The sequence below is a fragment of the Nasonia vitripennis genome, chromosome 2 (assembly GCF_009193385.2).
Source record: "Nasonia vitripennis strain AsymCx chromosome 2, Nvit_psr_1.1, whole genome shotgun sequence".
NCBI classification, from domain to species: domain Eukaryota; kingdom Metazoa; phylum Arthropoda; class Insecta; order Hymenoptera; family Pteromalidae; genus Nasonia; species Nasonia vitripennis.
Window position 1 is genome coordinate 10,961,305 of NC_045758.1, and position 15,961 is coordinate 10,977,265.

The following is a 15,961-nucleotide window of genomic DNA, read 5'->3' on the forward strand; positions in this document are numbered from 1 at the left end:
AGCCTTTTCAAATATTTTCAAAACTTTTTCCATCAAAAGATTCCAAGGCGCGTTTCGTCAATCTACACAGCACGCGATCGATATTTCCACTAGATATTACACGCTTGAACTTTTGAATTTCCCAACTACTGTACGGAGTAATGATGAAAAGTGAGCGTGTACTTCGACGAATATTCTATAATCCAACTTCAATAAAACTATGCGGTCAAAGTAAAACTCACCCGGCGGCAAGAAAGCACTGATGTCCTCGATAGTCGTCAGAGCCTTCTTCGCAGTGCTGGCAGTGCTCTTTTCGGTCGACGAAGCCGCGACCGTCTGCGTCGTGGTGGTCGTCGAGGTGCTGGCAGTCGTGGAGGTCTTGTACGACGGCCTTTTGAAGCCACCCCTGTATCCGCTCTTCGGGAAATCCTTCGGCAAAAATCCCTCTACGTCATCCAACGTCGTCTGGATCTTCGGCCTCTTCGTACTCGGCGCAGCAGTACTGGTCCTGTAGCTGCCTCCTTTAGGGAAATCCTTGGGCAGGAAAGCCTCGACGTCGTCGAGGGTCGTCTGGATCTTGGGCCGTTTGGTCAACGGAGCTGCGGTTGTGCTCGTGCGGTAACCACCGCTTTTGGGGAAGTCTTTAGGTAGAAAAGCCGAGACGTCTTCCAAAGTTGTTTGGATACGGGGGCGCTTGGTGGTGCTGGTGATTGGCTCCGGGGCGATAGCCGGTGACGTGGGGGCGAGAGTCGTTGACGTCGTTGGCAGAGTGAGGGACGTGATCGAGAAGGGCTTCTTGTTGTAGCGACGTGGGACGAAACTTGGGTGGAAAAATTACGTTTTATTTGTGCTGCAGGGCATTCAATATTCATTTTAATTGCTTCTTCATTCGATAACAGGACTGTGGCACGGTCGGCAATTGAAAAACGAGTCGATTTTGCCAATGAACTCGTGCATATAGGCACACGTATACAACGTATATAATTAAACGGAAACAAAATAACGGTTCTTTGACCTAGTATCTACTCCCCTGTTGACACGAGCGAATGCGAGATTTTTAATCGACTCGTTCAATATACATGATGCGGTTATTGCATAATTTATGTATGAGTCGCGGCCTAAACAACGGAAAACAAATCGTGGCCGATTACTCCCCCTCGTATGTACTCATAAATATTAACTGCGTGCTTCATCATCTCGTAACTAGCGCCTTACGCGTGTATTTTACACCGACTCATGCGGCACGAGCGATTTTACCACTACGCGCGTCACTCATAATCGTCAAGCGCGATATTTAGTAAAATCAGGGCAACGAGTTCGTCGCATACCTTTTAGTCGAAAAATGTCCACGGCAAGTACTTAAATGCCCGCACTAAAATTTTGCACAATTGAAAAATAGCTCAATTTTGGTTTCCCAGAGAGAAAATTGCCCCCGACCACACGGAGGGTAAAAATTCACAGATTACAATCATTAAACAGCCGAGAGAGGTCGGGAACCTCCTTTCTCTCGTCGCAAAAATAACCGACTCGTAAAGATAACTTAATCATAGCCCTCGGAAACAGCAGGTGCAAAAACGCTCGCCTTTTTCCGCGTATAGAGATGCGCACGTAAGGTGACACCGGGCGATAAAGTGTGCAACGCGCAGGTATGTATAGCGTGACTTACCGACTGTTGGCGAGGAATCCGCTGGAGAGCTCGGATTGCACTCTGTCGAGTTTGTCGATTATGCTCTCCGTGGAGTCGAGCTGCTCGGGCTTGTCCTGGACCGAAGGGAAGGGCAGGAAACGTGCTCCGGAGACGCTGCGTCCTGTTTGTACGGAGGCCTGGATAGTCGACGAGGGAGTGAACTCCGTTGTCGTCGAGCTCGTTGTTTCCGGTGCTGAATTTAAAATTTTTACTAATGCGTATATAGTTATTGCAAATTTTTGGCAATTTTTATCGATATAGATCTGATATACAGTAAATCTGATTGGAATGTATTTTCGTATCCTGAAATCGTAGCAATTGGAGGCTGCCCTCGTACTCGAGCTCGCACACTCGAGTCCGATACGTGGATATAGCCTTCATTAGACGGTAGACGAGAGATATTACTTTTTCATCGAGCCCACGAGGCGCCGAATCTGTTTGTTCGGGACTCTCTATTATTCATAAGGGTCTATTATTGGGGGATACTGAAGGGGTCGAGCGTCTGGTATTAATTGAAACGTCGATAAACTGTACATCCGAATCTTCCTCGCAGCAAGAAAGCTCGATTACAATATTACATCGTTATCCCGTAATAATACCAGAAATTACAGCGTTATTGCCCGATTAAAATCACAAAAAGGGGTAGGTATAAGCAGAGGCTAATTACGCGAAATGAAATCGGTTTAGCAGTCGATATTCCGGCTGGTTGAGTGTGTGGCGTCTTCGCGTAAAATCAGCAGCGCATAACGAGCGCAAATCATCTTGCCATTTCAACAAAAAGGAGCCTAACTCTCACCAGCAGTTGTCGTGGTAGTGCTACTACTCGTGCTCGTGCTCGTGCTCGGACTGAGCGTCGACTCGACTACCACCTCCTTTTCCATAGTCGTAGTGGGTGGCAGAAGCGTCGTGGTGTCCGGCACGGAGAAGGTCCCGTTGACGACGCTCTTGGTCGTCACGACGGAGACGATCGCCTCGCCGATGAGGATCGATTCTTCGTTTTTCTTCGGCTCCTCGACTTTCTCCTCTGGTGTAGATTCCGGTGAAAATGACGCAGCACTGCTGCTGGGCTGCTCTTCCGGCTTCTCGTCATGGCCGAGCGGCGGATTGATCGGTTCTTCCGGCTCCTCGCTCGATGAGGCTTCTATTGGCGCTGGACTACTATTACTGCTACTAGTATCGCTCGCCGCTGTGCTGGCCTGTAACGAGAGCGTTATGAGCTGCTTGGGAATTTTAATCGAAGGCGTTATGTGACGGGATTGCGCAAGAGGGATATATATCCAGATGGCTGGTCGAGCGTGAAGACGTATATGGTTTTTGCACACTACATCTATATACTGCACAGCAGTTATCTGTTGTTTCTCGCGTCGGTCGAGAAGACTTCATTAAGCGAAAGGATGATTGTTCGAGCGTTGGTAGTTGCATTGTTGAGTTTTTACGTTAAATGTTAAAAATAAAAAGAAAGGATGTGTTTTTAAACCGCGAGTATAGAGCTGTCTGCGCGGTGCATTACAAATAGGTCAGTGCTGGGAAGCTAAAATCTGTAATTATGTGCGGTGGAGCACGAACGGTTTTTCCCGGTAGGCTCGTATAGTTTTTCGCGGAATTTTCTATAACTCAGCTGCAGCTCCAGAGTGAAATATAATTTACGAAATACTTTTGCTCATTATGTACGTATATCCGACCAATGTCACAAAGAAATTGCACAATTATTGTGTACACTTGGAACAGGTGCAGTTCTTCAAGTCACGCGTACACGAGCGGAGACAATTTTTAAATTGGCTTTAGCTACAAAAAAAATCGTAAAAATAGAAAAGTGTTTCCCAGTGTCAGCTACGACGGTTTTCGCTAATAACGAAAACTGAAAATTACATTTAGAATTCAAGACAGAGCGCGCTTCAAAAAAATTATTTACCTAATATGTGACCTCGCAGTTTTTGACTCCATAGCGTAGTTCAATTTTCGGAAAACCTTTTTACCCGCACTTGCCGCATCGTTTCTCTGCATTATTTTTCAAAGAACAAGGCCTTAAAATCCCAACCTCACCCTCTACACAGGCCACTCTAAACCAAATCCCCGTTCGTACATCTCGTTAAGACAAAACTCAATTAACGGACTCAATACATGCCTCCCCCTCTGAAAAGCATCGCCTCTCCTCTTCCTCTCTCCACAGGCCATAAATCACGACATCGCTTCCCATCAACCCTCCGTCAACCATAAAGACCAGGACAAGATGGACTCTCCCCTCGTAAACCCACCTTCTCATCTTCCTGCTGCTGCTGCTCATGCTGATGCTCCTCTCCCTTCGGCTCCTCGTAATCATCGTCGTAATAGTACGAGTCCTCCTCGTAGAGTTGCTGCTGCTGCTGCTGCGTCGCGTTACTACTGCTCTCCTTATCAGTCTTGGGCTCGCGCGAGGAGACGACAACCTCCGCTACTGGTGCGACGGGCTTAGCCGGTGCTACCTCTCCCTCCTCGGCAGCCTCGTCGTCGTAGTACTCGTCGTCGTAGTACTCTACCGACTCGGACTGCTGCTGACGAGATTCGCTGGACTGGATCTGCTGGGGCTCATAGTAGTAGCGTGGACCGGAGTTGTAAGCTGCCTGCTGCTGCGCATCTACGACTGGAAAGGTACATTTGCTTGTTTTAATTTCGAAATTTTCTAATTTTTATAAATTGTACAGGAGACGTTCTCGTGAACTAGTTTCCAGTTTCGCGTGAAGTAAGACGGGCGCTAATAACAGGTGCGCGCAACTATTACCGGATTTCGACCGGACGCGATAATGTGAAACAAGAAACCGGAGCAGGTATATAGTTGCGCTTGTTTTTCCGAGCTTTGGCGCAGTTTACGCAAATGGAATCTCAATTATTCGGCCGAAATTAGATAATGCCGTTGTCGTCGACGTTCACTGATGAGTCCGCGAGAGCACAAATAAGCCCCGGTTATTTCGAGAACGTAAGTACCGGAGAAGTCAGGTACGCGCAATCGGCCCGAAACTTTTCGAGTTATTATCCTATTGACGGCTCAGCTGCGACGTGTAGTGTATGCGAATATGGAACTAAGCGCAAGCATCGCGGAGTAGTAGTGCATTATTTATCTTTAAAAATAATAGATGAAGTGTACGAGTGTAATAATACACAAGATCGATTTATAATGGAGCTGACCCTTTTCGCGCCCTTTTGAATAAAACATCCGCTGCTGCTGTGGATGCGTGGAAATTTCTCTCACGTCGCATAGTACAGACGACCCCTTTTTGCCGGAACGACGGAATCAGAAAGCTTCGACAGACGCCGACGGGGACGTGTGCGCGAGCGAGTCACTGCGATTTATTGGACACCTACTGTTGACTTTTTTTTCACGGAAAAATCGAGGTGATTTCTCAGAGAAATTCTTTTATTCAATCCTCGTGTTTTCTCTCTAAATAAAGCGCATCACGCGTAAACTGTTTTGCTATAAATTATCGCACTATATCAGTAGCTAAACAAAAGATAACAAGCCCGCAATATCAACACTTCGCAAGCCAAACCCAAACACAATAAATTACAATATAGGACCTCACTATGACAACAATATCGCACATCCGGTTCGCAAGCACACAGCACAGAGAGTAGCGCACGAAATCGTAAAATCGTTCTCCAGTACAAACACACACACACGAAGAGACACGCATCATAACGGTAGCCGCACTTTATCGTTTAATTGGCCTTAATGACTTGATTATCGGCGTTTCTGCGTTCTTGAGCGCGCACAGTATTATTATCCTTAGCCTCGACGGCCATTGCCCAACGCTAATACTGCTGATGCTGATTCATCGCCGGCCCGTAGGTGGACACGCGCTGATGCAGTAGTATAAGACGTATAGATGAAAGGGACGCTCGGTAGCGGTATATTATATACAAGCGCGAATGTATAGGAAAAAAGGTCGGGATTACTTCGTAGGTGACGCGCGAGCATGAGGCTTTGATCTGCGACCCGACTACTTATATCGCTGCAGCTCTTCCGAGATGAAACGCGGAATCATTCTTGGAAGGCGGGTTTTCTTTTTTTTAACCGAGATTCCTCGAGATTGTACTACCACGCTTTTTTCCTCTGATCCTACATCATGTTGCGCGATGAGTCTTTGTGTGTACTCTGGTTTCGGATGTGTTTTTTGCGCGTATGATGAGGAAACATTATTCTCGTTGTATACATTTTCCAGTTTCAAATAAAATGTCGAGCGACGCCTTTTACGAAATCAGTCTGTTACAAAATCGTTACACCGATAGATTCGAATTCCTCGTACAGGCGTTAAAAAAACATTAACCGTTTTCCAGTCGGATCTGTATATAGAAGTTCGAGACGCTGCGCTGCACTCGAGAGCGCGTACGGGAAAGTCAGTAGTCGATCAGTCATTAGAATGATCTCTTTCATAATAACGCTCAGCGGTTAGCCGCAATAACTGCACGCCGTATCAATTATTAATTTCAACCATCAACCGGTGCTCGCGCAGTGTCCCGTTAACGAGCTGCATATGTGTATATGTATTAGATATAGTCGTCGCGTCACTGTACGCTCGTCTCGCAAGAAAAAATCGAGTGACCTTATTAGGAAACCGAAATATTCCGCGGCTATTATCTTACTTCGATTGGCTTTTAAGCTTCGAGGCGAGGTATTATCTAAATCAAATTAATTCTATTATCAAGTTATTATGTACTGTACGGCTGATCGTTGTTGAAAAAAGAAGCTGTTGCTGCTGCGCGTGATGCAACTGTGATTGTTATACGGGATGCACTTTGATGAATAACGAATAACTGCGAGGATTATTGTGTAAGACGGTACATTGTTTCGGCTGAGACGGCTTATTATTGCATTTGGAAAAATATCATTTTCTCTTCTTCAAATTCATTCAAACTTCTTTCGCAGTCACGTACGTAGTATACTCGAAACGAGCCTTTTGAATCCTACGCGAATTCGATTATGAATATTCAGTAAAAAGTAGGCGCACGCCTCATTAAAGCTGCGCGCGCGTTTCTCTCGAGCTTTAGCAAAATTGAATCAACACGTACTCTCTTTCAGCTCGAGTAAAAAGTCAATACACACGCCAGTCGTAAATTGCTAACAGCCGCGTTCTCGCGCCTATACTTAAAACCCGACACTCCGTAAAATTCATCGATCACCGCCGCGAAAATTCAATAAACTCCGCAGTAAACTTCGGAGTGGCATCGCGTCTAAGCAAACTTTCAGCGCCGTATCCGTATAAATCAAGGGTCTGCCAAAACAACAACCCATTAACCCAGAAAAAAAATTTCGACTCTCAATCAATATAATATCCTCGCGCGCGGGTATGCCGAAGAAATCCTGACCATCAACTCCACGCATTATGCACATAACTCACGTGTGTGCACGCGCGGGCACGTGTGTATAGAAAACGGAGGGCTCCGTCGCATGCAATATACCGTTGCGGCTGCTGCCACACCACTACACACGCGCGTATAGGTATATATGTACCCACGAGTCGAATAATACGTCGCGCACGCAAGCCTTTGTTTCGTTCTCCGGCGTCAGCTATGCGCCAAGAAAGGCGCGCGCTATACTCCCTCGCTTTTCCTTCTCACTCGCGCCGCCGTCGCCGCCGTCGCCGCCGCCACCGCGATTTTTTCTCCTCTTTTCCTAGCTCCAGAGCCAATTGCACAAGCGATCCTATTGTCGTTTTATGCCCGTATAGTCGCGAGGATCCGAAGAGTACTGTATAATACTGTGGGACACACGCGTGTGATGCGTAATGAGAGTGTCTTTGGGTTACTTTTCGAGGGGGAATTTGGATCACGGTTGTTGTTTTTGGACTGATGGGAAAAAAGGTTGCGAGGTTTCGTTACATTGCGCACTAAAGTGCCTGGGAAGTTCTCGTTTTTTTACATGCGGTGTGTGTATCGAGACTATAGTTCGAGTGGCAATTAACTCGAATTAGTATACACCGTACTGTAATTTATTGCCAAGGTCGGGCTTTTTTCCAAACGATCCCACGCATGTGCACTCAGTGTTTCAAAACGCACACGCTATATAAAAACACACAGTGCTCGCTGTTGCGAAAGCGAAAATTACGAATCGCTAGCTTTTAGAATAAATCCCGCAAATCGTTGAGTAGGTATATAGCGTGTAACACAGTTATACCATCCACGGCGCGACGCACAGACAGCTGTGCGGACGCGCCGCTTTCTACAGCTTTTCGTCTAGTATGTACCACAGCGGATCGCTACTTTTATGGTCGATCGCGATAGAGAGCGAAACTACGTATAACCCGCGTAAACGAGAGATTTTATTGCGTTTCCGCGTTCAATTTATGTACACGTAAACAAACGTATACGCGTTCATCAATCAAGGTGTTTTTTACTCCCGATTGCAGTCGCTGCACAGCGTTTGATGTTCAACTCTGAATTGAGTATGCCCGCGGATTCGAATGTATTTTTCCGTGATACGTTTAACGTCCGCGGGAAAATAAGCGGCGCGCATAACCGTAAACGAAATACTTTTAGGTAAAAAAACGCGTCCGAAGGAGTTTGAGTAACTGCTTTGCATTCGAGACGCGCATTACAGCGTGAAAAATTGGACAATCGTGATGCATCTGCTCGTTTTTTTTTTCTTTCTCTTTCGCTTCTGTATGTGTACCTATAGTTCCTTTTTTGTATGCACGGATGGAATGTAAACGATAAGGATCGAGTGAAAGTCGGGCTGATACCTTGCCCAAACTCGATTTATCATTGGCGTGTATTTTCGATTTCATTACTTCGCACATGCAGCGGATGGATTAGCCGTATATTCAAATTTTCCGCGCGGCGTGAAATTACGAGCGTCGGAGAGAGAGAGAAGGCGTAATTTCGCGAGAAAGTGCGTGCACTGCGGGGGGAGGGTGTGAAAAGAAACAATGAGACCACAGCATATTTTCATACAATGTTCGATTCACAAACGCGATCTTTGTGAAGAAACGAAGGCCAGGAAGGCGAAGGAGATAGTTGAAAACGCTTATAATAAGTATGTGTGTGTATACACCGGCATCCGCCTTTCACGAGTGCATGCTTGGAAGAAAGGAAGCAATGCTTATAGACGTGACATTGCACTGGTTATGCATAGTCGATGAATGTATAACGCTGTAATGGTCCACATTATATTTATAATAAAATCAGGGTTAGAAAGATCGTTTGAAATAAGGTGCAGGATTGTTAATAAATTTTCATAAAAAGACGTAAATTATACACAGGCGATCGCTGTAGGAACAACGTTCTCTTATCGCACCGGGATCAGCCATAAACATTCACAGTGCACTATAAGCGAGATGCCGAGCGATTAGAGACTATGCGCGAGTTTTGTAAGCATTGTCATTAACTAAATTATTGCAATGTTATTTTCGCATTATCACCGGGTTAAGTATGCTTTCTGTGCGCGAGCTCTGCATAATACACTCAAGACCGTGTATTTTTCTCAGAGAGTGCGTTACGTGAATATCACGTATATAGTAGACACTAGTCTCTATTACGCTTACGAAATGTCCATTTACGAAAAACGGATCTGCTTACGACGACTGTGGAAGAAACGAGCGTCCTCTATATCCCGCCGCGTATATGAACGAAAATTGTCGCGAATGAGAGTACAGTACATTTATTGCTACGTATGTTTTTTGCTTAACGAGAAAACAATTAGAAACTCGCCGATTGAAACGTTTGGAAACAAGCCGCGCACTAATCACAGCGCTGCATCGGACAACAAGTGCAGCGCGGAATACGCAGATAGTCAAATTAGAAAGCCGGTGGCGAGGCTTTTTCCTCGTGAAAAGTCGATCATTTTTCGGTCTATCTCATCTAAGAGAGAAAAAAACCTGCAACCTCTTTCGATCTAGATTTCGAGCTAGCGCTTATTCAATAGCCCAAACGGCAGCTAGCCGCGGACTTTCTAAAACGAAATTTTCGTGTGTGTAAGTATAAAATATATATACCTTATACGCGCAGCTCTAACCGAATCAAACGCGAGAGCTCCTTCGCGTATGATAATGAAACTTTATAGCGCGCGGCATCGCGCGCTTGCATATCGCGTGAATTTCGTGAACTATTTAGCACAATGGGCTTGGGCAACGCGCGAGTGAGAAAAATTTCTTGCGCGTGCAAGCATTGTGACAAAGCTTGCGAAATATTTTTAACGAATGATTTAACAAAACGTAAATGTATACCTACTCGTATTTGCTTTCACTCGGATTATTCGAGTATACGTGCACTTTATGGCATATCGCGCGTATACGATTACAATATTTTATCGCGGCTGCGCGCGAGGGCTGTCATTTGTCTTTGGGCCATACCCATACTACTGTGTGCGGTATTATGTAAGGCTAAGGACACAATCGATCAGAAAGTGTGAGGTAAATGGTTGTGCAAACTCTATTTGATTTTCAAATCGCCGGGTTTACTCTTTTCTGCGGAATGTTAAATTAAATTCTTGAATTTGTTCAAAAGCTGAAGAGAGATAAGAGGGGGAGAGAGAGATGAGGTAAATTACGTTCGGAAAGGCCGTAAAGCGGCTTACAAACCTCTACTGCGGTAGGGATTTTCCGGCTCCGTGGAAAGTAGACCGAACGAAGGCTCTGACTGATCTAATTCTGTTTAACAACATTTCCAGATCCACGTCGTGATTTTGAGCGAGAAAATTGAACCGAAAATGTGCACCGGTCTGTGTCTGTACAGTAGACTTTGGAAAGAATTGTCCTACTTGCCGTCTCTATATATAAGCCGTTTTATAGTCGACCAGTTTCGGATTATTAATTTTTAACGACGCGACTGCGCAGCCTGGTATATCGAGCCAAAACTACAAGTTTAACGCAAAGCCTCGCGAAACACGTATCGAGTTACGGCGAAAAATCGAATTCGCTCCCGCGAGTGTAATCCAAGAAGCGTACGTGTGCGCTTATATGGCGTAATACACGTACCCGGACGATGTGTATTGCGCCCGCAACGGCGAATTTTTTGCGCGGCGATTATGCCGCGGACGACCTATATATATATATATATATATAGATATATATATAGTGCACACACACAGTATCGTTACGCAGTTTGGAGTAACGGTTCGGTTACATTATGCATCAAAAAGGTGCGATTCTCTTTTTGCCGTCGTTGCTGTAATCGCGAATTAGATAAACAGTTTAACGTTTTTCAACAAAGCATAATTATATTATTGAAGTGCGCAGGCATACTGCATGCGTATAAAGTTAACTTTAGCGCAGAGGAGACCAAGGTGCCTTATATCTCGCGCAGAAAAACCGGATTATATTCAGCCTCTCACTCGCCCGCTGGCGAAGGAACCTGTCGCCTCTGCGTATGCCGCAGGTTTATCCCGTGCGCGTTTAAATATTCAGCGAGCGCCGAATAATCTGCTCGGTCGTATCTCACGTACACCTATACATATCCATACGCAAAAGTTTTATTAAAATCCCGCGAGTCCCGTAGAGCGCATAACTGCGAAAAAAGAGGGACCGCGAGACTGCCAAGACACACACACGGTACGTATTACATCCGGCTTGACGTACCTTGTCGCTGACAGGTCGACAGACCCACGAGAGTCGCAGAGACGACGAGGAGGAGCAGCAGCGAGATCGGACTACTTCCACGTGTCTCTCTCATATTATCCTCCTGGATTATCAGTGCACTTCTTGTATAATATACTCGTGGACAACTACACACTCTCGCACTACAGAATCTACGTATACGTATAATGCAAGTGACGATTGTAAATAATTGAAGCACTAGAAAGAGTCGTTCCTCGGTCGCATCTTCCGGCGCTTCTTCCGCTTCTTGCGCTTCCTCTTGGGCCTCCGCTCAGTAGCAGGGGCCTCGCAGGGCATGGATGAGGCTTGTCTCCTGGTGACGATGTCTGCGCGTGAGCTGCGGCGGTCTAAGCCGCTGCTGCATAGTCCGCGCGCACCGATAGAGAGCGGATCGCCAACTGACTTCTCTTTTACTCTTGGCGGTATGGTGTTGCAGCAGCGGCGGCGACGGCGACGGCGAACGGCTGCAGAGAGGTAGAAAGCAAAATCCGGACTTTCACTCGACGGGCCCCGGAGAGCCGCCAGGAGAGCGTGTATAAGCTGCAAGGCCCCTCGGCACGTCGAGGCCGTGGGACGACCGGAGTGGGGATACGGACGGCAGTGCCGTAGGCACTGTGGAGGAGAGCTGGAGATACGCAGGGAGATCGGTATGGGGCACTTGGAGGACATTTTTCTGGATTTGGGCTAGGGTGCTCGACGGCTTGATTTTTTGGAGCGAATCGCAAACGCGGTCGATTTTTTTAATATTGCCCCCAGATAATTAAGTACCCAAAAAGAGAAAACATGTTTGAACGTTGTGCTTACTGCAAAAGTCTCGACTTTGGAAATTTTACTCCGACGATTTCACCCGCGACATAAACTCCAAAACGAATGACTCCTGCGGATAAGACGTACGCGATTTTCTCGTGCGAGTCTTTTCGCGTATACATGAAAGTGAAAATGTAAACTAGTTGCAAGATCAAGTTTATACGCTCGATCGATGGTAGAAATCGCCATCGGGGATGCGTGGCTACTTAGATATATTGCTTCGTAAAAGTTAATTTTTTAAAGACTCTATCACGCGTGCTATAATAGAAGCGTTATCGCCTAAAACCAACGACAAAAATTTCTCCTTAGTTAAAATAGAAGAAGTGTTGCAGTAGGCACGTCTAGTAATTGACCGATCGGTTTTGTAAGAAATAATCGTTATCCAATCGATCTCACAACAACAATTAGACCAGCTCACACAAGCCTCTCGTAACAAGCCCACGTCGTACATGCATTTTTAAAATACAAAAAACACGCGGCTTCGCCCATCTCCGCAAGAAGATTTTTCAACGCTTACTAGCTGCAGCCAACAAATTAACTCTCGACGCATGCACAAAAGTTGCGAAAAAGCGCTCAATCACTCGCCGTATATAATAACACTCGGCGCGCCTCTATCTCTCGCTGTGAACCGCGATTAGTACGCCCCTACCTATACAAGCGCTTTATAACGATAAAGTATTTTTCGATCTTCTGAAGAAAAAATTCTCTCTCGCGCGCGCTTTCACTTTCATCAAAAAGCCGTTAATAGCAGCAAAAAAAGCATCTCCAGCTCGCATCGCCCGCAGAATCGCTAATTATATACACGTGTACCTGTATATACATCGGGTCTCGCAATTTGCATGCGTCGTCCGCTATACACACACACACACACACACACACAGAGAGCCACAATTAAAGTCGTGCGACTCGTCCATTCATTACACCGTGTACATAGAGACGCTATGTACACGTAGGAGAAAGAGATACGCGTATGTCGAATATAGAAATGTGAAAGAGCCGACAGCAGCCAGCTCGCGCGCATATAATGACGAAATTAATCGGAGAGAAAATAGGCCAGCGCTACTACTCGATCGAGTCGCCGACGCCGCGTCATTAGTTCGCCAAACGCAGGAATGTTGCGTCTCTCACTCCGTATATACATCATATATACACAGTATATCTACCCGCTTCGCACTGTACACCGCGCCTTTTTCCTTATACGAGAGAATGCCGCCGCAGCCGCAGAGAAAAAATGCATTCCCTGATCTCTATACAGGTACTACTGCTTTCTATAGACTGGATATCTCTCGCCACTCGAATGTGTAGCAGTGTATAATCTATAGAGTGTTAATGAAAGCTAATCCTGACGATGCATGGGAAAAATCGGCAATGACAATTCAATAATCCTATCCTTCAAGCGCACGCTCGTAGCGAGAGAGCGAGAACAAAGCGTTTAACTCGCAATGTACATACCTATACGCGAATCAGAATTATACGCTGTGGAAATGCTTGTAATGACTCGCGCGGAGAGTTTTTCGTCATTTCGAGTAAACAGCTAGCGAGAGGCGCCGCGCGCGACTGTGATTATACCTATACGTGTAAGTGCGCGCGCTGTGGCGGAAAATGAAAAATATTTGCGGGAATTCATCGGTTTCGACATGCGCGGATTCGAAATATACTTATAGTCACGCCGGTGACTGTATCATATTGGCAATTGCCTGCGAATATCACGCGGTGCGTAATTTTGGATATAACTTCGCTGACGTGCTCTCCGCGTGTGAATCATTTTACGTGCAAAATGATACTCGTGAAACGGCGCGTTCCAGAAGGAAAGTCGAGTGTGTAGCAATTTAATAATAGATTCTACCCGCACGTATCTCCAAAGAAAGACGCAGCGTAAGTTTTTTCAGTGCGCCACATGGTAATTCGCTTATTAGCGTCGAGCAGGAGATAAATTGTCGAAAAAAAGCTAAAGAGAGCCATTATACGCTCGGGCGAAAACGATCGGGAAAACTCGCATGTGTACGAGCGTGGCACCGTACACACAAAGTGCCGGCAATTTCGTGCTAAAATTAGGTTTTTCTAAACATTTGGATTAGTGGGTAGGTAGAGAGAGAAAGAGAGAGAGAAAACGAAAGTCTGTAATTAAGCGATCGACGTTTCGGCGCGCGCTCGTTTAAAATCAAAGAAACTCGCCAGTCGACGAGCGACTGTTTGTAGCACACGCGTATCGCCTAATGGGCTATTGCTATGGCTTCGCTCTTTGAATTCGCTCGTGTGCGATTAACGAATTTTTGCACAGCACGTGCATTATATTATGCTAAGTGTGTAGGAAAATAGTGGAAGGACGTATGAATAATTTGCGCACACGATGAGACTATAATTTACGCGTTGTTTGACAAATAAGTTTGATGTCGAAAGTTTTGCTCGTATGTGCGCTAGTTTTTGTTGTCACATTAAGAATGTATGAATAAACGTAATTAGCTCGTTCCACGCGCGAGGGAATCAATTAAACTGCGAAGTTCTCATTAACGACAGTTATTCCAAGCAAAATATTATTCGTTTCAACATCTCGAATCCTTACAACATCAAACTATACTCGAATAGCACGTGTGTTTGGAATACGAATTCAATTGTTACAATAAACGACGTACAAATGCACAGACATACACACACATATATTATATATATATATATATGTGTGTGTGTGTGTGTATATATATATATAGCGCAGGGTAACATGCTCCAAAAAATGTAATCCCTGATTCTTATCGGGAGCAGACACAATGCTCTCCGCAGACTTTGGCAATCATTGTCTCGAGTTTAAACACTGCGTGTCCGAGAAATAATACGTAAAACCGTTTAATTTCGTCCAATCTAATCTCTCTCCTGCATCTCTCATATAGGTATAGGTACGTATACACGTACACACGGATCCAGCCAGCGACGGACAACAATATTCGCCGCGAGACAAATTGAGTCACGTAATTCCATTCCAATAATATCTGCTTCTCGGAGCCCCAATTCTCACATATAATAACTCATACAGCATATATAGCGGGTCGCGTAAAAATTTCATCGACGTCGGCATGTGTATATTCTATCGACTGTCGGCGGAATCTTTCATGAGCGACGAATATAGGAAGCGTCAAGAGGTCTCGACCGGAAATAACTGCGGGGCTGAATTCGCGAAGGCGGGTCATCGGAAATCAGCGCCTGTATATTTTTCTTGGGATTTTTTTCCGAAAAAATGTCCAGGTGTGGGAGAGTCGAACCGTATATCTTTTGAATCTCTGATGAAATTTCACGGCTGTTTCGGGAGGGAGTGTAGGTACCGACAAGTTTAGCGCGTAATGCTTTTCTCGTGTCGGATGCATTATGCCGAATTGCCGGATTATGCGAGAGAGAATTACGCTTGATAATAAATTCATGCACCGTGAAGCAGCCTGGAATACTTTTGAATTTATATCGATACGCTTTATTGATAATCGTGATGGAATTTTCGATTATGGAAATAACTCGAGAAAATATTCAGACGTATACGGGGGAATGTATGAGATTCGACGAAACAAAAAAAAAACAAAAAATAAGAATTTTCATACTTTTCTACTTCAAAAGTTTTCGAAACGCTTTTTCATCAACTGTCAGCCTGTCGTCCAAACAAAAAACAGATTTGATACAAAACTCTCAACAGATGTAAAAGCGAATGACACACGGTGACATTTTTATCAAACCCACGCATCTGCCGCACTCACGTAAATACATACAGACTACTCCGGCGAAGCGCGACGACGGGGGCCATCCGAAATAACTTACGCCTCGAGTTCGAGCGGGTATAGGATTCGTCAAGTTATCTCCGATCTACCAAGCGGTTCTCCCCTTCTATTCTTAAACCCGACTTTCAAGGGTTCGCCGCATTTTCATCGAATATAGCCGAGGCAGCTAG

The 15,961-nt window shown here is 45.4% G+C and overlaps 2 protein-coding genes across 2 annotated transcripts in view; one reads left to right on the forward strand and one right to left on the reverse strand.

The window, feature by feature from the left end:
* The window catches only part of LOC100123618 (mucin-5AC), a 16,680-nt gene extending 4,458 nt beyond the window's left edge, over positions 1-12,222 (reverse strand). Inside the window, exons 1-5 of the mRNA XM_031922951.1 lie at positions 11,212-12,222; positions 3,922-4,286; positions 2,463-2,862; positions 1,646-1,859; positions 222-799 (exon numbers count right to left, since the gene is read on the reverse strand). Of these exons, the coding sequence (XP_031778811.1) occupies positions 222-799; positions 1,646-1,859; positions 2,463-2,862; positions 3,922-4,286; positions 11,212-11,305 (1,651 nt within the window). The 5' untranslated portion in view covers positions 11,306-12,222. The remainder of the gene's footprint in view (positions 1-221; positions 800-1,645; positions 1,860-2,462; positions 2,863-3,921; positions 4,287-11,211) is intronic.
* LOC100123611 (sedoheptulokinase) overlaps positions 4,276-15,961 on the forward strand; it is a 22,134-nt gene continuing 10,448 nt past the window's right edge. The window contains exon 1 of the mRNA XM_016981992.3: positions 4,276-4,294. The gene's annotated coding sequence lies outside the window, so the exon portion shown is untranslated. The remainder of the gene's footprint in view (positions 4,295-15,961) is intronic.